The 26,306-nt window shown below is 33.2% G+C and overlaps 1 protein-coding gene across 1 annotated transcript in view; it reads right to left on the bottom strand.

Moving 5' to 3' along the window:
- Positions 1-26,306, bottom strand: part of EPHA5 (EPH receptor A5) — a 269,981-nt gene that overhangs the window by 50,717 nt on the left and 192,958 nt on the right. The window contains exon 7 of the mRNA XM_039222255.1: positions 3,571-3,636. Coding sequence (XP_039078186.1) covers positions 3,571-3,636 — 66 coding nt within the window. The remainder of the gene's footprint in view (positions 1-3,570; positions 3,637-26,306) is intronic.

The raw sequence follows: 26,306 nt of genomic DNA, 5'->3' as shown, positions 1-26,306 counted from the left end.
TAAAGTTTTTCCATCATATCTCTGATTAATAATATTTTAAAAACTCTCAAAAAAATGACACTGATATTCTTTCCAAAAAAAATCACAGGATTGGTACATGAACCTTTAATGCCTTGTTTTTGGAATATAAAACTCCATTCCCTTTGCCACTTGAACACTTCAGAAAAAGTAGTAAATGTTATGAAAACACTTGAAAAGCATGAAAACTAATGAATGAAGAAAATAGTCTGATATATGTTTGAATTTAAGAAACACAAGAAAAAGCTATTTCTATTATTTTAGAAATTACACACTTTAATATCCTACTTGGATTAAAAACAATTCATTCAACACTGGATATTTGTAAAACTAGATGTTTTTTGAGAAGTAAAACAATAATTAGGATCTCAAATCAGTTGTGATAGCGTAAGGTCAAAGACCACTGATAAAAAATACCTTTCCAAAAATGTGGCAATCTTGGGCATGATGTAATTAAAATTTAGGCATCTAGGTTTCATTCAGAAATATTACAGAAATACCTTCTATCATTGGGTAGATTTAAGTCAATGAAGAAAGAATATTTGAAATATTAACATTATTATATATCTGTACATATTTCATTACAAGTGGGCAACTAGAATGATGAAAAATAATTTGAGATCAAAGGAAGCAACAGCAAATTACCAATATCAACTTACAAATGACACATCATGTATTTGATCATGGTTTTCTCAGGGAGGATGTAACAGAGCAAAGCTCAGAACTCTGGAGCATTGAGGAAGGTTTAATAAAGCTGAACTGTAGACCCAAAGACCTAAAGCAATGGTTTTAAAATTATGCTTTTCAGACCCTGTGATTTCCGCAAGGTATATCAAGGCACTTTTGAAAGCCAGTAAATTTACAGTGGGCAATTTTAACACATATATGTTGCATTATATTAATGTCAAAACCAACCACACAAGTGGTCTTTCCAGAAATGAAAAACAGTGGCATTCCAAAATCCAAAAATGTCCAACAACCTTTGTTCTGTAATTGTAAATATGTCTGTCCACAAAAGATGATGATAGAATCTTCCTTTGAAAATGTTTATATAATTGACTTATACTGATATGATTATACATATGAAATTAGGTGATAAGATTTCAGGTCAAGATTTTTCAGTATTTTTCTGACTCTAATAGGAAAATTATTTTCCTCAGCCTTTAATTTCCATTATGAAAGTTTGTTTCTCCTCAATGCTTTAATCTAAACAAATACTATCTTTATCTGAAACCTCTTAGCGACTTGAAATTTCATTATAAAATGGAGTTTCAGAAAGCTGTTTAACAATAAAAACATTTTAAGCTTCCATTCTTTCCCAGTAGTAATTTTGGACAACTCTCTTACACTCTAATTTATGTAAGAGCAATTATTACTAACCAATTATTATTAAGTTTGTTTCTTTTGCTTTGTTTTATTTCACTAAGAACACATTTGAAAACTTCCAGATCTTTCATATATTTTTCCACAAAAACTGTTCGCATTTTATTAGGTATCTAAGCACATTTGTGGCTAAATCATTCATTCATTCATTCATTCATTCATTCAGTATACACACACATACATACACGCATAAATGTACATACACACACAATCATTCACTGCCTCCACAATTACTAACATCATTTCAAGAAAAATATTAGAAAAAAACTCTGTTATCACAGGGTTTCTTTTTTTTTTTTTTTTTTTTTTAAGGAAGCATTTCCACTTTTCCTTAAATCAAGCATTCAAGATCTAGGTAAAGTTTATTTTTGCCAATACTTTCTAAGTCATGTCTCTCTAAATGTTTATACTCTCATTAAGGTCATCTTCGAGATTTACTTCAAGGTCGGCCTGGATGTTGGTCTCTTTTTCCAAGATGTAAATTCTTCCTATTCTTCATCAGTCATGATATATCTCTTATAACAATTCTACTCAAGACTCAAGTAGCTTGAACAATTCAGCAACCATTTTTTGTTTTGTTTTTACTTTTCATACAGCAGTTTAAAAAACATCACAGTGTAAAGTCATATTTGTTATACTTTAGCCATTGACAGATTTCAGAAATTTTTGGTTTGTCATCAAAGCCCCATGCTCATAAAATAATTTTTGAGTAAATTAAATCATGTGGAATAAATCTGTGCTCTCATATTAACCTCAAAATTTTTTTTAAAAACAAAATTTTCAAGATTGAGAAAAAATTTAAAAGATTGAGAAAAAGATCTCTGATTTTTAGCAACCTGCTTGTTACTTTCTCCTGTTCTCAGATCACTGATATCTATTCCACCATTTCTCACATGTACACACACATGCACACATATTCACACCAGTTTTTGTAACCAACAAAAATCAATTTACACTTAGAGAATGCAAGTTACAACTTAAAGTTCCCCAAGGAAGCCCTATCCTTCTCTAAAATGCATTTCAGGGGCGCCTGGGTGGCTCAGTCGGTGAAGCGTCCGACTTTGGCTCAGGTCATGATCCCATGGTTTGTGGGTTTGAGCCTCATGTGGGACTCTGTGCTGACAGCCAGCTCAGAGCTTGGAGCTTGCTTCAAATTCTGTGTCTCCCTCTCTCTCTGACCCTTCCCTGCTCATGCTGTCTCTCTTCAGATATAAGTAAAACATTAAAAAAGTATTTTTTAAATAAGATACATTTCAGATTAACTTTTCCCAGCAAATTTTGCCTCTGATGAAAGCTCAAAACAATAGTGCAGAGACGTAGACTCTTTAATCTGGGAAGAAATTATCTACATTATTTCACTTTTTACAAGATAGCACACTACTATGCAGGAGTCTCCTTAAATCTGTGAGAAGAACTCTCTGGTCTTTGTCCTAGCCTATAGTTTTATAGATATAAGCCAGATGTATATTTAGGATTTGCCTTGGTAAGTAATTAAGACTAGCCCTTTGGACACTGATTCCAAAAATATGCATATTTTTAACTTCACTAGTACCAAATTAGAAATGACTTCTAATATCTAAAACTATTCAAGCTTCAAATTACATGTGATTCTGTTTTCCAGTGCCACATGTATCCACAATGATTACCAAAAAAAAAAAAAAAAAAAAAGAAAAAAGAAAAAAAAAGAAAGAAGAAAGAAAACAAGAAGATCCCAGTTAAATTATGGTCATTCCGTGGTTCTGGGAGAGAGAAATGGTGATTTCACCTTGAAGTAGTATTTTGCCAAGAAGTAGCATTCCACTTCCATATATGATATGATTTTCATCTTAATGGCACAACAAACACAGCAACATGTTAAATGTGAAACAGATGCTCCAATCTTATAGCTTCTGGTTTAAATCGGGACCACAGTAAAATCTTTGGAAGAGAAGTATGAATGCTTGAGATACGGATGATGAGCTATATGTATATTTTATTGGTAATTATCCATTGTGAAACCACTTGTTAAGAGTCCCCTTTGGAAATTGGTTTCCATCTACTCTCCTTTTAGGCATACCTCGTGCACTAACTGTTAAAATGCACACAAATGGAGAAAAAAAAAGGAATGCTGACGATAATACATAGAGGTGGGACATTACATAGGTGTGAAAGCAGGAGGGGAACACTAACCATATTAGGCTTGGATGGGCAACAGCGCACAGGGAAGAAGCCCTTCCACAGCCACACTCGCAGCAACTGAAAAGCAAACAAGAGAGCCCAAGATAAGGAAGAGATCCCACTCCCTCAGTATAGCATAAAGACACTGAATTTAGACAGGTGTCTGCTTTGCTTTTCAAAAGCAAAATCCCTAAATGCATTGCAATTAGATTTTTTTCCACAATGCCTTTCAAATTAAAAAGCATTTTATGGATTTAAGAAATACAGAGCTATATTAAATAATTATTTTTATTTTTCTTAAAATGCTTATTCAGTAGGATATATAATGAGCCAATGTTATTTGATTACGCAATTAATATAGACATACAAATAAAGATGTAAGTCCACTTAAATATATCCTTCCTCAGAAATTCCTGCAAAATTTATATTCAGAAGACATGCTAAATTGTCTTTTAAGTACATGTTTGCATAGAGCCTATAAATTTAGGAGGGAGAATAATGTCCTGCTCATTAAACCCACTGATTTCTTATGCCAGTGGCATTATTTATCACAGCCTATCGAAATGTTAATGCTTACATGACTTCTTCAATCACCTATGAAAAGCTACCAATTTAAATTTACATATTCAGATTTTTAAAAATGCATCTCCAAATATATACTTGTAGAGCTATTGCTATATTTAAAAAAAAAACAACTACATATAATACATGCACTTTTCTGGATATTGCAACATTCAAGGTTCTTTCAAATTTTTCACATATTCATAAAAATCCAGAAAATACCAAGTAAATTGTTTAATAAAATGCACTTTTTTGTTAGAAACCACATAAACTGATCACAGAATATAACATAGAAGTTATTTAGTGCTTCAATGCATTCATTTGCCTATGTATTTTATAAATAGCAAAATAGCGATTTCAAGAGAACTGAGAAATGAGTTCAGCAACGATACCATAAACCAGCAGGCCTAGTTTTTTGTCTAAAATCTGTCTATTTTGAACTGTAATTACTTGAAATGTATCTACACTATTTTATAACAAATAAGGAAAATAAAATAAAATATAAATTTGGAAATGCTAACGAAGGTAGACAAGTATTTCCAAATTAGATTTCCATGAGCCTTTATCAAAGAAGAAGGTAATGTTCCATATATATATATTTTTTCTTTTTCTGGAAAACTGATGATGTTTTAATTTTTAGAACTACTAATTGTCTGAAAATTTGACCATCATTAAAATGAAATCCTAGTAAATAAAAATTGTTCCTGGAACATTTATTTCCTATTTGACTTTTTATTATAATACAATTTTTAAAATATGTCAAAGCTTATTTTACTGTAGAGATAATGAAATTAAAAGTTACAGTATATCAAAATATTAAAATACTTAAAGAGTAGTTAAAACATCTGTGAAATACTTTAGCAGATCTGGATATATTTCTTTGTAATTACATTAACTGCATAAATATCTTAAACACTGATCTTTTCTATGAATTAACTTTCCTAATGTTTCTGTTTATATTAGCACTCAGATTATGGGTTTGCAAACTACCCATGGACCTAAACTACCCTCCCACTTATTTTTTTAAATGCAGTGTTGTTAGAACACAGCCACACTCATTACTTGTTATTTGTGGCTTGTTGAGTGTTGTTCTGACACAGTTGAGTAGTTATGACAGAGAACGTATGGCCTGCAAAGGCTAAAACACTCACTATCTGTCCCTAAAGAACATTTGGTTTTCTATGATGAGGATGATTCTTTGATCTTTTTATTTCTTCACAGTTTAAATGAAATGAATGACATTCGTAAGTAGTGTTTTATTGTAATTGATATTAACAATGGCACAATTATTTCTATTACTGATAGCTATGAATGTGGAAAGTTTGCATGCATGTGTTAATTTCAAACAACACATTTCCAAATCCATCAGTAATGAATAAATAATGTTGACAAATGTATCTGTTTTTCAGTGATTAATAAAGAAAGATTATGCCATCTCCTGATAAAGTACAAACATATTTCCAGTTGAGGGTGCACTTTTCATAAACTCATGTAGAATTGTGTGTAGGTAGGTGAAAACTGCACTGTAGTTGGCCATTACCTAATAGGATTTCGTAGTGAGCCATTGTTCTGAGACTCCAAAAACAGAGTAATGATTCTAAAAATACTAGTTTTTCAATCCCCTTAATTTGAAAAATTATAAACTTTTCTTCTTACAATTTAGTAAACATGCATACACACACACACACACACACACACACAATTCACAGTAACACAAAACCCATAAAGCTTAGTGTTGAAGAACTTAAACCACCTTACTTAGCACTAAGATTTTAATTTAAAGTTTTAAGAAACTTTAATCAAAAATATGAAATCATGTAAAGTCAAACACTGTCTTATTCTGAGTCATTACTTTAGATTTTGCACTGATAATGTCTTTGACTTGTTTTAAGTGGCATAAATAAATGACCTTGGATAAATTAGTTAACCTCTTTTTGTTTCAGTTGGCAGCTATAAAATAAGAATAATAATGGGTCCCATCTCAAAGTCTTGTAAAAATGAAGTGAGATAATAACATTCTATAAAATATGTTTTCTAAGGATCACAGCATCCTATGTATTATTCTGTTATTAAGAAGATTAAAACTGAAGCTCCTTTTCTATGAATATCTGAAGCTATATAGTTACCCCCCTCCAAAAAAAGTATATATCTTTTGAAATAAAGTCTGAGGATGCTGTCACAGTAACACCTCAGCACCAGATGGTATACGTGTTCTTTCCTTAATCAATACATACTTGAAGTACAGGTTGAAAATGCTTACAAGCCTCAGAGATAATTTAGAAATAGAACCCAAAATGTGCTAGAAATAGCAGCCAATCTAATTTATGTGAGCTATGGTTCAACACAGGGCACATCTGCATTCTCATCAGTTTTTAGCACCTGGATGTCTGTAAGTAACTGCATGCAGCTATAACAAGTTTTATCTAAGTTTAAAATAGTTTAGCTCTTCCAAGCTTATAATGAAAAACTGCTGGTCTTTGTTTTAACAAGATATTTCGATTTGTCCTTCGGAAGATTAAAATATGATAACAGAAGCTCTCCAGACCCAAAGAAGATTCAAATGAAATTACTTAGCCTAGACTTACACAGAGTTGATCAATATATGCACGAAGTGTGTCAATGTAAGTAAGATAACCTCCCTCCTACCAAAGCAAGGTGATTATAACTCTAGGGAAGAAATTCTCAAAGATACTAGATCAGAGAACCAAGACTACAGGCTATGGATAAATGATTTAAATTCTTAAACAAGAGATCATACAAGTGGAGAAGAAAAGCATTAAGATCTTAATAGATAAAGGAGAGAAAATCAGGAAGAGTAATTTCACAAAACAAATACTTTAATCAGGTAACAAATATTTTCAGTTTAATGATTAAAAATAGTTAAAAAGGGTAAGAAAACCAAAGGCTATATAATTTCTCCATTTATAAATAACTTACATTGTTTTTTAAAAAATTTCTTTTTATGTTTATTTATTTTTGAGAGACAGAGCAGAAGCAGATGAAGGGCAGAGAGAGAGGGAGACAGAATCAAAGCAGGTTCCAGGCTCTGAGCTGTTAGCACAGAGCCTGAAGTGGGGCTCAAACTCATGGACTGCAAGATCATGACCTGAGCCCAAGTCAGAAGCTTAAATGATTGAGCCACCCAGCCACCCCTGTGGTTTCCCCATTTAAAATAAAAAAACAACAATGAATTGTACTCCGTGCTAGAGTGGCACTTAGTATACCCTGAAAAGTGGCACCAATCCTTTAGAAACAATCCTCCAAAACCTCTCAAAGAACAAGACACCATCATGTAGCAAAATAATTAAGATCATGGGGTTTCTAGTCAAACTAGAGGCAGTCCTGAATGTATGCATTATTATATGTATAGTTTGGGTAAACCAGGCATTGATGTCAATGAGGTAATAATGGAGACTCTACCACATAAGGCAGTTTTGAAGAATGACTTTCATAATCCATGTGAAGCTCTTCACACTGTCTTGGGCTCAACGTGAGCACTTTAGAAGTTTTAAAACTGACATCATTATAATAATCTGGTCCTAGACCAAAGAGTGAGGTGTAGAAAATATGCATGAGGCTGGCTATGTTAAAGGAACTAAATAACTAATGAATGTTTTCCACAAAATATATTTGTGGAATACATGATGTGGTGAAAATCAATGTGGTATATATAATATTTAATTAGTGTGTAGAGAAATAAAATGGTAACAAAAAAGTGTTTTTTTAAGAGCTATTGTTGGAATGTTACATTAATTAGCATTATGGGGCAATTTTAATTTCCTGTGCAATTTTTGGAGGTTATTTCATTTTATAACGTTAAGAAAATGATACAAATTATTTAAACAATTCCAGTTAGGATGTTTTATCACAATATGCTGTCACTTATACTCTATCAGTTTTTATATGAAGAAAATGATTTAGATGTGTAACAAATATTTAAAACAGAAGAGCTGAGGAAATTGTTCACTGATAGTTAACACTGACAATGTTAATCGTCTTATAGATTTAAAAACAAAATCTTACAATGCTGTATCTTTTGCATTTGTGTCTTAATTACCTGCCCTCTTCTAAGATTTAGTACTGATTTCCTGTTGAAGACAGGCTAAAACTCTGCAGAAATATTTTGCAAAAAAAATATTGAGCAATGGATAAAAAGTATTATTTATAACGTATGTGGCTCCCAAACTCTATTCTCCATTCTCCATGCTTCTGGCACAAAGGCATAAATTTACTCCATCTTGAAAAAAAGGTAAGGCAAAATGCTTATAAAGAACTTTTTATTTATTTTTTTTAATTGTGGTTTTGAGTAACTCTGAGTAGAATACAACATCAACCACACATGTTGGGATTTATATGTGCAATTCAATAACTATTTCCAAGTCATAGTCTAGATAAGTTGGAAAAGGATATAGTTATATGCAGTAAGTTTTCAATCTTTTTTTCTGGCTCTCTGCTTTATTCTCACTATAGAGCCTCTTATCTTTCACCAATAGTTATAGAAGCTTTCCTATTACCCCATGGGATGTTTTTCTAACAACTGTCCTGCCTAAGTATGAGTCCTTGGTAGATGGGTTTTGAAACAACGGTGGGTGGGGGAAAAAAAAGTAAAAGAAACATCAGTGGATCTCTTAGTCTTACCTAATGAGGTTCCAATCTAGGCACTCTCATATCTTGCTGTGAAATAATAAGAAATACATATAGTGTTTGCTTCCCAGTTTCTGACAATTCCGTAAATCCTTGTAGATAGGGGTGCTAAGAGAATCTTTTGTTCTAAAATTTATCTTTGATCACAGTTCCTGGCACAAAGTTCCTAAAACTCTTGTAATTTCCTAAATGATAAGAGCACTAGGAGCATTTCTCATTCTATATTTGGTCTTTGACCTTGATTCTTAACACAAAGTTCTTAAATCTCTAGGAATTTCCTGGATGATAAAAATGTCTTTTGTACTAATGAATTGACTCCTGGCGGTCTCCTGGATGGAGGCTGGTCACCAGAAATGCCTAGGTCCTGATTATAAGTATAGAATTTTCAGGGACACCTGGTGGCTTAGTCAGTTAAACATCTGACTCAATTGTGGCTCAGATCATGATCTTAGTTGTGAGATCAAGCCTCACACTGGGCTTTGTCCTTGCTTGGAGCCTGCTTAAGATTCTCTCTCTGTCTTTGTCTGTCTGTCTCTCAGTTTCAATCTCTCTCTCTCTCTCTCTCTCTGACCCTCTCCCCTGCTCACACACACGTGCTTTCTCTCTCCCTCAAAAAAAAAAAATAAAAATAATTAGAAGTATGGAATTTTCAGTTATTCCCCTCATTCTCCAGAGAGAGGAAAAGGGCTAGAAATGGAATTAATGATGAATCAGGACTATATGATAAAGCCTCCATAAAAATCCCAAGAGCACAGAGGTCAGAAAGCTTCTGGTTTGCTGAACACATCCATGGACTAGGAAGGTGATATACCTCAACTCCATGGGCTAGAAGCTCTTGCACTTGGGACACTTCCAGATCTTGTCCTATGTATCTCTTCAATTGGCTATTCATCTATACCCTTTATCATATCCTTTGTTATACGATAAACTTGGGAAATGTAAGTGAGTGCTTGCCAGAGTTTTGTGACCTGTTCTAACAATGATCAAACTATTATTAAATTCATCTAGGAGCTAAGAATTCTGGGACTCAGAGAAGAAGCAGCTTTCTCAAGATGGCACTAAAAGCAAGCCGTGGAGGTAAGATATGGGCACCAGCGACTGCCTCCTCCAGCACGGGAAGGACAATCCCCTCCACATCTCCTTTCCTTCCCTCCCTTCCACATCCTCCAAGTCCTTTTCACATACTCCCTCCCCCTGCTGAAAACGTAAGAGTTGTTTTGGAGAACTCTGCTATAACCTTTCTTTCTTCTTCCACAAATAGCCTGTTACCAGATTTAAAAAATCTGATTCAATTAAATCACAATAAATTACATAACACACTTAAAATGCTTCTACATGGACTGGGCCCTTACTGTAACAAAATTTAGCAAATTCTGTTTCAAAGTATTAAAGGATAGGTGCATAACCTTACTCAATGACCCAAACCCTACTGTGAAATTAGTCAAATGCATGTATATAGTCAAATGCACTTATATGACTGAGGTAGACTTTACATAATTATACATATTTCAAGGATTTCTAAAATAGAAACAAAACCCCAAACTCTACCAATCTAATTGTGCCATGTGCAGCCATCCCTTCATCTTAAAGGTAAAGTCACAGAAGTAAACAAACCAAAAAGCTACTAACTTTAACTTTGGAATCAGGAACTCTATTTCTCACTCTGAAAAATGGCTATTAGGACCTAGAAAGAAAGCTTGAGGTGAGTTAGACAACATTTCAATTGATCTATTTTCCCAAAGTATATTTTGATGATTTGCTGTATGTCTTTTAATCATTCTAATAAGCCAAAGATCATTATAAAACAGCTTCTTTTTCCATTAATGCTAACGTTAAAGGCAATGATGCAACTAGCAAATGTTATTAAACATGTTAGATTCAATCTGCCTATTCCAGTATATAGTTAGGAACTCAAAATGAATTTCATCAAATATTAACCACCTTTTGTAAATTTTTTGCTGTAGTAGCAGACACAATCTTTCTCCTCATTGGCAAACATTTACTAAGAATCTATTTGCTGTGCTTTAAGAATAAGAAATTATATAAAAACAACTTTCTAACCACATTATGCAATAACTCTACACCTAGCTACAGATTAGAGCAACAGGTGATATTTAAGCCAACTAAGAAACAAAAACCAATGCCCAGGCCTCACCCTAGAACAATTGAACCAAAATACTGTAGTTTGGTTGTGGGACCTAGGTATTGTTATTTTTCAAAAGCTGCTTTTGGATTCTGAATTTCTTCCAGATTGACAGCCACTGATCCAATAGGCACTCAATAAATACTTCTTGTATTGAATGTTGTGTCTTATAATAGTCTTAGGGGAATTTGCCTAATGAATACAAAAAGAAAGGCTTGTAATTAGCATGTTAATGGTCTGCAGGTTAATAAAAACTTCTGAAGTGCCTCCAGGTGCTTAAAAACAATTTGTTCTCTGCTAAGTACTTTAAATAATTCTCTTTACTTTGTTTACAATGTTAATTTATATTATCTACAAATGATGACTGGTTTGTTAAGTAATTGTAAGTTTCATTGTATTCCCTGTCTTTTTAAACCACAAGTTTTTTCCCCCCTAACATTTATCTGTCCAGGTTTCTTTTAATTGGTAAGTTTAATGTTTAATGACAGACTCTTTTGAACTCCTATATTTCAATATTAGCTACTTGAATTAAATAGTAGTCATAATATCTCAACGAAAATAACAAAACTATAAAATTATGTGTTCAGCCTCTCTATTCTGCCCTTATATGTATTGGACCACAGACTTATATACAGTTATATGAAAGCAAAGATCACTTTTACCACAGATTTGTCAGAAGAGCTTTCAAGGAGTGGATATTATGATATAAAAGCTTTTCTTTGAACTGTTACTGAGCTGGAGTAAACCAGAATCACAAATATATTTAGTTATATCATTTTACATATTATATATATACACATATATATGTAATATTTGCATAAAAGAAAGCTCATGCCATTTATGAAGCAGGAAAGAACGGGGTCAGGCTGGGGAGGGTCACAGGTAGAGTCTGTGAAGACCTTGTAGCCTTCTAGGGAGTCAGAGTAAACCAAACACACTATGTGCATCCATTCCTATATGCCTTCTTTATTGCACACTATCAACAAACTCATAAAATTTCTCTTCATCCTCTCATCCAGGTCTAGCTTAAATTTACCATTTCTTGTGGTGCCTGGATGGTTCTGTGCTGAAAGCTAGCTCAGAGCCTGGAGCCTGTTTCAGATTCTGTGCCTCCCTCTCTCTCTGACCCTTCCCTGCTCACACTGTCTCTCTCTCTCTAAGAAATAAATAAAACATTAAAAAAATTTAAATTTACCATTTCTGTAACAATATTTCTGTATTCATCAAAGCAAAGATAATCATACCCTCTAATCTATTCCTGTACCAATTGTTAAAAATACAATACTATCTGTTACAATTGAAATGACATGTGTCACTATTTGACTGTCCATGTGAGGGAAGTAGGAAGCATATCAAAGACTCAAATCTCATGAAAAAAGCAAACCGTTGGTGACCTGTCAAACAAATCTACTTTAGTGAGCCATAACAAAAAGGTTACAGGATCCATTGAGTACTTATGCAAAAAGCTGCTCCAGTGTAATATTTTGAATAGAAAAATCACATTGTTTCACCTTTTCATACATTGCTTAAATGTTTTCATATTATTAAATTTAAAGAATTAGATGTCCCTACTATATTATTATACACTTATGTGTATACATTTATATATGACCTATGTATTAATATATACATGAACATATGTATAAATATGTACATAAGTATATGTAAGCTATAATTTAGATACAGTCAATAAAACACTAATGTCTTTTTACTATATTTGGTCTACATACTCTTCAAGTATCTGTGATGTTTTGGGTTTAACTTGGAAGCCAGTATTCATCTTGTCAGCTCTTGTTATATGGAAAAATGTACATTGTACATTATATCACCCTAGGCATGGCCCAGATGGCTAAAGAACATGTAGGCTGAGGCTCAAGGGAAAGGAGTGCTTGCTTATTATTCAAAGGAAGCTGTAGGATAAGTAGTTAATCAGCAGTACTCTAAAGATATATAGATATATATACTATAAAATGATATATAATACATAATATTACATATACACACACATATATAATGAAATCTCTAACATGAAGAATAAAGATTTTCTTTCTTTTTTTCTTTTTTCTTTTCTTTTAGATTTCAAGTCTCTCGATACAGAAAAGACCTAGGGCAACCAGAAGAAGTGGTCCCAAAACACCTGCTAACATGACCTCCTGGGCTTCCAGTCAATAGTGTCCACCTTTTCGGAGGACCCCTGCCCAAATTTTGGCCCTAAAATCCTCACTTACAAGCCATCAGGGAGTTTGGGACTTTTGAGGACTGGCTTCCTATTGTCCTACGTAGTACCACACCAATAAATCACCTATCTTTCTGTACTGCAAAAGCTTTGTGTTAGTAGTCTCTACTGGCTTGCTACGCATCTGATAGACAAACTCTTTTCAGTCCAGTTATAATCTTCTGAAAACTCAACTTTCTCCTCAAGTAGCAAATAGGAAATAAGAACATTGTATACATTGTATAGGTAAGGGACAGACTCTAAACTTTAAACTGACATCTGACCTCAAAAACTGGCAAACAGGCAGGTAAAATGAAAAGTTTGCTATTAAGAACCACTAAAAATGCAAAAAACAAACAAGAAACAAACAAACATTTTTCCACCTTTATCTCAATTTCACTTCCCCTTATTTTATTTTTCTTTCTTATATCTCTCTTTTCTGGCATTGTAAAGACATATTTCCTAACTTGTCTGATTAAACAAAATTCTTCTTAAATAATTTCTATCCTCTAATTTCAAAATTACATGGTTTCTTTCATTAACCTATAAAATTACTGATTTGAAATAGTTATTTATCTGATCACTTAATAAAAGGAATTCACAGTATATCCATGGCTGCACTTCTTAAAATTTTCACTCCTTTTTTTAAAAAAAATTATTATTGAACACTTAGCTTATTAAAAGATCTATAATACTATTTAGTGAAAAGTGTATGTGAGAGACTGAATATACAAACGGGCAATGACTAGACCAAATAAAGAAACAGAACTCTGATGTCAGGCATGCAGCAACCAGTCTAGGAAGCCAAACCACAAGCTCTGTAGCAACTGACCCGAGTGGTCAATTAGTCAGACTTTATCAATAAATGCCAGCTTCTCTAATTTTTTGTCCACTCCACCTAGAAGACACCAAACATGCTCCCTTAAGCCATCCGTCAGGATTTTTCCACTTCTAGTTAGCCCACATCCAGCTACTCCATGCCAATAACTTCCAATCAGGGAAAAACTAAAGCCTTCTCTTCATTTTATGCTTTACACTCTACTGCCTGCCTTTGGGTTTCTGCCAGATGCAAGAGATGTGGCTGATTCCCTTGCTAGAGCAACCTCTTAATAAACAGCCTTTGCTTGTTCTCATTTGGGTGTTTTTTGTTTATTTCCACAGATGAGATAACTTTACTGGTTCAATAAAGGAAAATTACATAGATTCATCTTTGCAATCAACTGGCATCTTAGTTCTGTTCTGGCACAATAATAGTGTTGATACACAAAATACTGAATCATGTGTTGGTTTCTCCTACAGGATGATGCTGGCACTGAGCAAACATCAATTACCTCCATTTCTAGAAGCCTAAAGTTACTGTAAGCTCCTTCCACTGAGTTTTTCCCACCCAGTCCTTTCATTGTTGAAACAGGTTTATCTGTAAAGGCTCTCTGAGAGGAGTGTATGACTCTCACGACTAACCTGCCTCTGCTTAGCTATTTTAGGTTTTAATTTATTTTGAGAAAGGTAGAGAGGAAAAACCAAGAATGGTTAAAGTTGCAAAATAAGTGGTGCTAATTTTGTCAGGTTAAAATAAAGCTATTTTAAACATAGCTCTGATAGTAACATTTGTTTTAAACAGCCATTTGACTTAATGTAAGAATAATATCAATTAAAAATGAGTGGGTCAAAAAAGAAGAGATTAATCAAAGAAATAGCCACTGTGTAAGTTCTGATTTATTTAGCTCCCTCCATTATGGCTGTTGAATATTTTTTCAGAGTTGAATCATGTATATATCAGCATTAAATTTATAAGGTAGAGGAGTTAGAAGGACTAATGTTTCAATTTAATTATTTCACATCCAAATAATTAAAGTAACTGTGGAAGTATGCTGAAATTATCAGAACACAAGAACTGTATTTATTTTGTGATAAACATGAGAACTGAATTAATTATGAGATTGATTTAACAAGAAACTAAACGTTCATTTTCACATCAAACTATTCAGATTCCATGTAAGCATATTTTGTTTTCTATTCATATCTGTCAGTAACATTAAAGTCATTTACTATACAGGTTGTCATAAGTTTTAAAACTTGAATATGGGGGCACCTGGGTAGCTCATTAGGTAAAGCCTCTGACTCTTGATTTCAGCTCAGGTCATGGTCTCATAGTTAATGAGATCAAGGCCGCAGCAGGCTCTGAGCCGACAGCATGGAGGCTGCTTGGGGATTCTCTCCCTCTCTTTCTGCCCCTTCCCCACTTGCACATTCTCTCTCCCTCTTTCTCTTTCTGAAAATAATTAAACATTAAATTTTTAAAAAAATATTGAATATAATGATAATAAATGCTATTTTGTACATATATAACAATGGTCAATTATGGTTACAATTATTTTTAATACATACGATTGTATATCAATGTGTGTATCCATAAGTACTTATATAAAATATTTGTAATTATGACCATATGTGATTTCCCAACAGAAATTTGCTTGACCAAACAATAAAACATATTTTAAAATTATATTTAAACTAACATGATCCTGGGCCAAATTAGATAAGAATAGTTTTGATAACCCAAAGGCAGTATAGATAAGAGAATATCTATATAGACATGTAGTACACACTACAGGTGTAGACCTAAAACAGTTTTGGAAGAGGGTGATAGACAGTGCTTATACTTTAATAAATTTGTAAAAGAATATCAATTTAGATTCCCCAAAAGGTAAAAGTAATAACTGTATCACATGCAAAACAAATGTTATTAAAAAGTAAACAAATCAACACTTCCAAAGATGTATCTTTACTATACAAAGAAATAAGATTCCACTAACCCAAGTGGGTAAAGAGTATACATGTCTAATTTATGAGTCATGTAATAAAATAACTAATGAGTATAGTTATTGCATATATAAATAAGCCCATTAAATTTCAAAAATAAAAAAAAGAAATACAGAACTATTTTTCTTCTATTATATTAACAGACTGGCTAGTTTGTGATCCAATAGGTAATATGCACTGTTGGGGGGAATGGTTATTGGTACAATGATTTACAAGGGCCATTTTGTCATTTGTATCAACAATCTTAAAAATATTCATATTTATTGACCCTTACTTTGATTTATACAAATATGTTCTAAGGACATTAAAGATAGAAGGAGCAACTCCTCTCCCTCATAACAATGGCAACAGAAGAAAAGAAACAAATAAAACCAAAGGGAAAGCCTAAGGGAAAAGTTAGACATTAGAAGATCAAAGACTTACCACATTTTACTTTAAAACATTTTTAATTACACAGGAAAACTTGATATAATGGTGTTAAGTCAAAGAAAAACAAAATAAAATTATAAATTATGAACTCAACTATATATATACATGTATAAAGATCTTTATATAAAGATCTTAAGTATGTATGGCCAAACATGAATATTGACACTGCCTCTGGTGAATAAATATGATTAATTTTCCTTCTGCATTTTGTCTTGCATATTCTATATAATTTTTAATCAGATAATTAAGAAATGCTAGCATAAATAAAATAGCAGCTAGTAAGAAATTAGGACAATCATCGTAACCATGCCAACTAAATAACATGTAGTGTAAAAAGTAGACTGAAATGTATAGATAAGACTGGCAGCAAGAGATCTTGCTAAGGTCAAGAAACTCAGACACTCATGTAAGGAAATGGCCATTAATCCAAAGTCAAAGATACGCTGGAACACTGCTAAAGCAGTCCAGCAATTTATGCATTTGAGGTCTAAGGAATCATCATACGGGGGCGGGCAGATGGAAGCAGGATTGACAGTGATTTTCACTTCAGGACCTATGATGTACTGAGATGATCCCCTGATAGACTTCCAAACCAGGTTATTTAGGAGTCCCCTTAGAGTGGAGAGATTTCAAAGGGTTGGAGACGTAGCAGCAGGATCCAGTCACCTCGGCTTTGGGAAGTGATGGAAACAAAGGTCCAAAGTACACAGGTTCCAACCAGAGACATGAGATGTACAGAAGGACCCTCCATTTGAATTTCTGCAATGACTATTTAGAAGCCTCAGGGTTTGGACAGAAAAACAATAAATGGCAAAACAGACATTTGTTTGGAATTCAAAATACCAGAGGGGAGGAGGATTGGGGGTGATGGAAATAGATGAAGGAGATTAAAAGGTACAAACATCCAGTTAAAATAAATGTCATGGGGACAAAAAGAACAGCATAAAAAATGTAGTCAATAATATTGTAATAACTTTGTATGGTGACAGGACAGATGATAACTAGATTTACCAGGATGGACATTTTGTACCTTACAAAAATATTAAAATGCTATGTCCTGTACCTAAAACTAGTATAATATTGTATGTCCATTATACTTCAATTAAAAAATAAATAATAGAGGCACATAAGTGGCTCAGTGGGTTTATGTGTCCAACTTTGGCTCAGGTCATGATCTCACAGCTTGGGAGTTCAAGCCCTGAATCAGCCCAGAGCCTGGAGCCTGCCTCAGACTCTGTATCTCCCTCTCTATCTGCTCCTCCCCTGGTCAAACTTTCTCTCTCTCTCTCTCAAAAATAAATAAACATTTAAGTAAATAAATAAACGAACAATAAAAATGATCACTACATTGGTTAACATCCAGCAACCATAAGGTTTAAATTGATTTTCAAATGAAAAAATACAAGCATTTGGAGTAAAACTTATCTGTAATGACTGTATTATAAAACTACAAAAACAACAACAACAACAAATAGCTATTGGAGCTGGAGAGTATATACTAGCACTGGTTTGAAATGATTAATTCTATTTTTTAGGATTCCAAGAAAGGCTGGGTTTATCTTGGCCATGACATTCCAACTGACTAGAGAAGAGGTAAATCTAGCAGACCACAATATGTACATATGAAAGAGCTGGAATAGGACTAAATCAGGAAGTCAGATATTGACATCAAAATAAAGCAAGAGGTTCTCATGTACTAGAAAACATGTACATTATATAAATGTAAAATTGTGATTTATCATATATTTGTCACATCAAAACATATCTAATTAATGCTCAACATTACTTATTATGCACATATTAAATTCATGCTGATTTGATGATAACTTGTTAGAATCTACATCATCTTTTTCATGATGGGATAGAAATTAGTCTTTTGGGTGGCTGCATTTTATATTAAAAGTTTTCTGAGGAAGATTGGACCTATAGATTGGCATTTTCCTGGTAATTATTCCTGTAGAAAATTAAGAAAACTAGAATAATTCTACAGGCTTAATATCTACACCTTTTAAATATTTATGCTGAACTTGGCATCCTTAAAAAAGTAGCATGGGTTAGTGTTATATATGATGTTACAAATAACTTTAGCAGCTAGGATTTATAGTAAAATTCTAGCGTATCTAGGAAAAATAATATTAAGAGAAAATGTTGCACTCAATTTTATATTTCTACATATTGTAAAGATGTTTGTTCAAATATTTGCTCTGCGATTGGATGTTCTGATTACCTTTACATTCTTTTGTGTACCATTTCTCCATATTTGTGATATCTCTCTGTATGAAATAGTGAAAGTATTAATCAAAGTATTAAATGATTAAAATAATGAACAAGCAAAGTTACATGACTTCAACTGAAACTCAGAATGATTCTTTTTTTAATGTTGGCACAATTTATACATCACCCATGGATATAATCAGTTTAAACCAATGCCTATTCAATTTGTCTCAGGAAAATCAATGAAATAGGCATAGAAGTGTCAAAGTACCACTAAGGTCACTCAATGTCAGATGTATGGAGAGCTCTTGGAGGTGGAAAAGAGGTGTTTGTGAGGTATAAGAGAATGTCTGAATCCTATTAAATGTTCAAACTGGAGAGAAACTGAAGAGGAATGATAATGTTGATCTAAGAACATCCTAAGGAAACCTCAAAAAACAGAGGGTCTTTCCTTCACTAATCACCACAAAGAGGTCCCACTTTCCCAACTTGATATCTTGTCTTTCAAGATGGAAGAGGCAGTGTGAAGAGGCGGCAGAAATCAAACAAACAACCTACAGTACACCTCAACTATCTTTCTTGCCTTTCAATCTACCTTGATTTAAGAGAACTCAAAACTGACCATGATAGAGATACGGAATTCAGTGCCAGACTGTAAGAATGGGAAGAAAAGAGAACAGGTCATTTAAAAACATAAACAAACAGTGATTTAGAGAATGGAATCCCCAAATAATCATTAAAATTCCTGATGTTATGAAGTATTGATGGCTGCAAGAGAATGGAGAAATGCCTGTAGACTATTCAGAGCAAATGCATGCCAAAGATCCAATGAAGGGAGTATGTGATTTTTCTGTGAGATTAAAAAGTCAGGGCAGTAAGAAATAATGAAAAGCAAGGAGTGAGCGATAGTAAAAAGAAGTTTGGTAAGCAAGATAATTAGGATATAATATGTTTTGTAGCACTAAAACTATCACAGACATCAGATATATCTGAAGTCAATTCTTCTACATGGCACAATAAAGAATTCAGCTGTTTGAAATTGAGTTGCTAATCCATTAGAAACATTTATTTCTTTGCAGGTTTATGAAAGTTTTAAAAAAGAGCATAGATCTTAAACAAATGCAGTTTTTAGCTGGTGTTTAAAATCATTTGGAACATTGTCCTGTCACTTGCTTCATTTTTTCAGCAATGGATATATTCCTAAACATGGCTCAGGAAATTAACTGGGTTTTGTTGAATAGATAGCCTACCCTTTGGCACCACGCAGTGCTATTGATTTTTCTCTGTAGAGCTGGGTATCAGGTTCCTGTGAGAGCCTGTGTGGGCTCTGAGAGATGTGGTACGTTTCCCAGAAACTTAGCAGAATCCTCTGTCAGAGCACAGTGTCTGCTGGCATGCTAGTGTGTTTGCTTACACATTTTATAGAAATAGAGCTTTTGGGCAAAAAAAGCCTCAGACAAAAAATGTATTTTGTTCTTATATTAGGCTTTTGACCTGCCCTATGCTTCGTATTTGATTGAAGTTTGAGTCTTCAAGTGATTCTTCGCTATAGTAATATTTATTTTTGCAAATCAATGATACGAACTTATCTTCGTATCATATAATATTTCCTTCAAAATGTTTGCCTCAATATAACTTCCTGAGAGTTCTCATGATGTTTACGTGTTTGATCTGTGAGAAGTCGCAGGTGGGATATTCAATAATGTTGAGCAATTGAACCAGTAACTCTCTTGGGTTCAGTTTCCTAGGACGATTTACTTCCCACAGTGGGCAATTAGTTGTTGCTATGCTCCTAGTCTTTCTAGCACTACTCTGCCCTGATCCCCATTTGTCAGTTATTAATAAATTATGATCTTCTCTCTAATTATCTTTGATTCAGAGCCTTTGAAGAAAAAAGCGTGTAATCATGAGAAAATGGAAGGAATAACAACTCTCAGATATTAAATCAATACACATGCCTAGATTTATTACAGTTTCATAAAGTCACATCTACTGCTAATTCAAAACCACTGAGATTTGCTTTTAATGAGAGCTTTCCTAAAAATCAGTGTTTGCATGTGTGGTTATAAATATTTGGCTATTTATCATTATTTTAAAATAGGATAGAATGAGACAAAATATTTCCAAACAATACTTTTTCTTATCAAAACTTATCAAGTTCTGAAACTACATAATCCTGTTTATGTTAGAAATGCTACATATACCAACATATTCATGATATCCATAATCGGAAGAGAATCAGGAGAGAAACCAAACTTGACTTAACATTATTATTAATAAAAACTACTGTTGCTTGATGTTACCAGGTGTGTCATGATATAGGCATCTGCATGCCCAGATGTCAAATGAATAATATAAGCTAGTGAAGACTTATTAACTCCTATGTAATACTTCTTTGAAATCACTGCATTTATTTTGTGATGGCACAAAAATTTCAGTAATCAGGAAGAAAGCACATTTTGCATTAGGTATTTTATTAGACGTTTGTCAGTGTGGTTAACAGGTTTTATTTTCCAAACTATCAACATTAATAAGGAAAAATGAGACAAAGCACTTCAAATGGAGATTGATGTATGGTTTATCTTTAATTCAATAATTTATGAGGTAGGTTATGTGGGAGAGACACAGAAGTCTTTATCTTTTATCTTTTACTTACTGAAGAAGAAAGAAGATGTTTACTCAATATACTATAATTTGCAGTTGAAAGTGCTAAATTTAATGAGAAATACTGATACACTGTTCTGATACCCTATTGAAGGGAAAAAAGCTTTGGCTAAGGGAATTAAAGAAAGATTTTGTGTTAGAAAATGATACTTAATGTAGATCTTGACATGTGGGTAAGGTTTAAATTCTGAGAGATGAAATGAAGCATAAGGAAAAAGCTCTGAGTGAGATCCTCTTTCCATATTCTCAGTCCTTATGCTCTGTATGAGACTGGCCCTGTCTTCAGATTTGGATGTGAGCTCCTATCTTGCTGGGCCATGCAGTGTGCCTCTCCATCCTCTTCTTAGTTAAGGTCCCAAATGTTTATTGATGGACTTCGTCTGTGGAGATGGAGTTCAGGTTCCTGTCAGATCCTGTACCATATGAGCTCTGAGAGTGAGAGGCAAGAACTCTAAAGTCAGAGCTGGGCTCAACACAGTGACATTTCCTTCTTCAGTGATCCAATAATTGCTTGGCCTCCTGCCATTCATGGGCCACTCTTCAGTCTCCTATCACCAGATCTTTCTCTTTCACTCTACTTCTCAGTGTTACCATCCAAATAACCTCATTTTGATGAGTGGCTTTAAATACCACATTTGTGCCACAGCACTCTTCAATCATGTGCCTCCATATTGCATAGCAGACACTATCTTAGTTCCTAGATCAATAAGTGTCTGTACTTTGGATTTTGGGTTTTTTTTTGTTTTTGTTTTTGTTTTTTTGTTTTTTTTTTTTATATCTTTGGAGCTTTTCATCTATATGATCTATAATTCTCTTTTAGAATAAGTCACTTTGAATTTGGTTTCTGTCATATGCAACCAACGGAGCCCAGGTCAAAAAAACATAGTGGTAATACTGGAAGGTATTTTTGGGATGCCCGAACTCCAACTTCATTCCTCCAGTAATGAGATCACTGGGTATTCACCGAGAATCTACATTATAATCTGTATGTTCAAGATGAGCACATATCTATCAGGGGAGACATACATAAAATGATGAACTAAAAGTACCTCAGTGGTGAAAAAAAACAGTTTTGAGGAAAAACGGGGGCAAGATTAATCAGTTATCACAAAATGAGGAATGGTCATAATGTTGGTGGTTTTTAATGTGTTGATTCTAGAATAAATAATGTATCTGTTCAATTTTCCAGTGAAGGACTGAGGGACAATTCACCAAAACCCAATATTTTATTTATATACCTTAGTGTTAAGATATCACTGGCAGTCATTTCTAAAAGGTGTTTTGTTTATATTACTGACCAGTTTAGGAGCGCTTGGGTGGCTCAGTCAGTTAAGCATCCAACTTTTGATTTCAGCTCAGGTCATGATCTCACAGTTTGTGAGTTCAAGTCCCAGGTTGAACTCTGTGTTCAACCCAGGTTGAGCTCTGTGGTGACAGGGTGGAGCCTATTTGGGATTCTCTGTCTCTTTCTCTCTCTGCCCCTCCCCTCTTCTCTCTCTGTCTCTCTCTCTCTGTCTCAAGATAAAAAAGTAAGTAAATAAATAAATAAAATTATACATTACTGACCAGTTTGGAAAGGTTTTAAATGTTAATTAATACCATTATACTTTTTGGGAGTAGAGAATCAGTGACTTTGTATACAAGAATTCAGAGTTTCACTAAGATCATAAAGTTTAATGCTTACAAGTCATGGGGAAATTGTATAATGAAGAACCAGGCCCTAAAGTCTGAGCCACATTCAAGCCCCAGGCCCCCACTAAAGAACTGTTTATAGTAATTTCTGTTCTAGACATTTTCTCAGAGGGAAAAATATAACCCACAGATAAGAATCTCTGCCGTCTGGGATCTACAGACAAAAAAAAAATTAACAGAAGAATAATATGTTTAGTAATATAATGGCAATTAAGTGTTGTGAAGGTAAGAGATATCTGATATGCAGCAGAAGGAATCATGGGCCATGATTTTATTTAGCCCAATTGAGAGGATGGGATTTTGTAAAGACTTGGGAGCTGACATGCTTCTCTGGGGCAAGAGAGCTCTAGGCGGTAGGAAGAGCCAGTGAAGAGTCTCAAGACTGAACCATTTTTACAGATCAAGAAGATAATTTTATCAAGCATAAATTGAAGATAGAACTAATACTGAGTCACAGTGTTGTGAAATATTACATGTACAACCCTTGGAACAATGCCTAGTAGGTAGTATGTAATTCATGCTAGATCATATTATTTTTATTATTACCAACATTATTACTGTGTTATCCCATTAGGCAAAGAGGCTTCTCTGAAAGTTTTAGAATACTTCATACCCTTTAAAAATTATTCGTGTAGGAAGCTATTATGCTTTGATATCAAAAGTAGGTAAAGCTCTGGCAGTCATCAGAATTAAATTTCATTCAAAATACCTGCATAATATTTTTATTTGGCTCCAAATAAGCTTGAAGGAAAGTTCCTAAGTCTGGTGGATTTTACCAACAAACCACTGTTTTTCCTAACATAAGAAATGTGGGAGACATGCAATAAGAAGTCATTTTTTTCTTGAGTTAATGAATCAAACCACCATTGGGGTCCAAAGGTTGGAGGTGGGGAGTTACGATTTAGGACGGATTCCAATTTAAACCTCTTCTTTATATAGTTGTTGCAATTCTGTTTATAAAATTCTGTCCATTGAAATGACCACTATATTAAAGTGGAAACACTTTGAGAAAAGAACATAACCTTCTTATTTCACATTCCTGGGACTTATCTTGGTGTTTGATGTGCAAAGGATGTTTAATAAATGTTTGTAATATCTGAGAATATGTCATTTACAACATGTTATACATTAAGAGATTTGAAAAAAGTTACAAAAGGCTAAATTTTAATAGCATTTTTAAGTAAAAAATCCAGAAAACAAAAAACACCTGAAGCAGCATTTTACATAAATCTACAATGAATTTACTTCCCCCCCTTAACATGGTCTCAGTATCTTAATTTTGATAGGTTAGCCTTTTAGTACACTATCCACTGAAGAATTTTTGCCTTGGAAAACTATGAGACATTTCAAGTCAATTGAGTTTCAATTATTTACTAAACAATGAAGGAAACAGGAGTTAGCGGTTATATGAGGAACTATAGGGTTTGAACATGAACAGAACAAGGGAAGATCTCCTACTCAGAAAATAATCTTTTTTACAGGCAATTACCACATCTCAGGCTAAATTTATCATCTCAGGAGGATCACAGTATTAAAGTCATATATGAGTAGCCTTAAAATCACATCCAAGGCTAAGAAACTTAGGGAAATTCTTCTACCTCTTCTTCCACCTCATTGGTTTTTTATTCTGTTTTCTATTTTTGAAACTGGTAAACAGCTTTAACTTCTTTGTACTTACATGCAAGAACATGTGCAAATGTGTAGGAGTGCATTTATATAATGGGTGTATGTCTTTGACTCCTGAGCATACATGTGGCATTGATTGAAATAAAAAATCAAAGCTCTGCAAATTTCTTAAAAAATAAATTCAGGAGCATATAATAAATATGAGATCAGAAATAAAGTATTAAAAAATACTGTTCAATCCCAGGATGTCTATATTGACCATGGTTCAAAGAAGAAAGAGTTTCTCTACACTGAAAGATGTTTTCTTTTATATTTTCTGTACCAGTAAATCCTGTTAATTTAAGCTTTATATCAGTTAAGAAGTATCCAGTAATCAAGAATTAAGCCTCAAGCTTGAAATGGAGTTGGAGGAAAAAAGTAACTTAATATAATCAATGATTATCTCTAAAAGAAAGGAAAAAAGAGGAAGGACACTGTAAAAGACTGTCAAATATGTAACTGGAAGTGTGGAGATGACAATCAGTGATGAAAAGTTTGTTCATTAAACAATTTATATCTACAAAGTAGTATATATAAAGGGGAAAACTCAATAAACTTAGTATATAATAAGAAAGTTATCAATGTGCATTGTCATTACTGATAAAAGAGAAAGGTTAAAAAACAATTACCATGCTGTGCATATCAGGAGGTTTATATCCATTCTAGGGTAATTTTAGTTAAGGTTTGCAAAGGACATGTCAATTGTTTTGTAGTCCAATAAAAAATCCATTTAAAATTAAAGGTGAAGAAAGTAAAAAGGGGAATATAAACCCTGCAGAAAAGGTTGTATAGAGTATTTAGCACCACCTTTAAACAGGAATATCACACAAATTCTAAGATTAATAGAATCCTAAGGTGTTATGATTCTTTCTGGTTTTTAAATGGAACTTTTACTTCAAGATGGATATTTACCTATATTATTTTAAACTCTAAGTAGAAAGACTACAAGAGGTTTTGGTGTAATCAATTTTAGCCTAAAAAGATTAGAACGTCTCTATATTTGATTTACGTTTTATCTTTCAATGTATTTTAGAATAAAAAAATAATTTTTCTTTGAAATAGATAGTCCCATAGTATTTAATATGCTATAATCCTAAATTTTTTATTTGGTCTAAATAAAAATACAAATTATCAGTGAATATGTGTCTTCAAGACATATTTTCTCCATGGTCCAACTGATATAAATTTCCAATAAATATTGCATTCAAGTGACATTAATATTTTTGCAATATATAAAAATCAATTTGTCTTTATCACCACGGAGAAGTCAAATTATTTGCAATTAGAAGACATTTTACCTAGGAGCAAATATCTGGATTTAATATAGTCAAGAGGTTAAAAAAAAAGTTCAGTGTGAGTAGGTAATCTAAATGTTATATTTTTGTGTGTGTTTATCAGTCATATTTTGGCAAAGAGAGGAGGGAGAAACATATATAATTCAATGTCTTTAGACCATTCCTAGAACAGACTTTTTTCAATAATTTGTCAGTATTTGCAAATGATTTCCCAAATATTATTAGGTTTTGGCCACATTTCTTCATTTATGTTTTCTTTTATTTGACAAATCTTTACTGAGTTAATTCGACACTGTAGGTACTATGAGATGGATATGGTTTTCTTAGTCCAGACAAAAATTATGAAGTTATTGTCTTGAATGAAATAGACAAAGACCTTCAAGAATCTTTTAATTTAGCTTTT

This window comes from Hyaena hyaena, unplaced genomic scaffold (assembly GCF_003009895.1).
Source record: "Hyaena hyaena isolate Hyena2069 unplaced genomic scaffold, ASM300989v1 scaffold_1090, whole genome shotgun sequence".
Taxonomy (NCBI): domain Eukaryota; kingdom Metazoa; phylum Chordata; class Mammalia; order Carnivora; family Hyaenidae; genus Hyaena; species Hyaena hyaena.
Note: the sequence above shows the minus strand (reverse complement) of the source record. Positions and strands in the feature narration are given on the sequence as shown.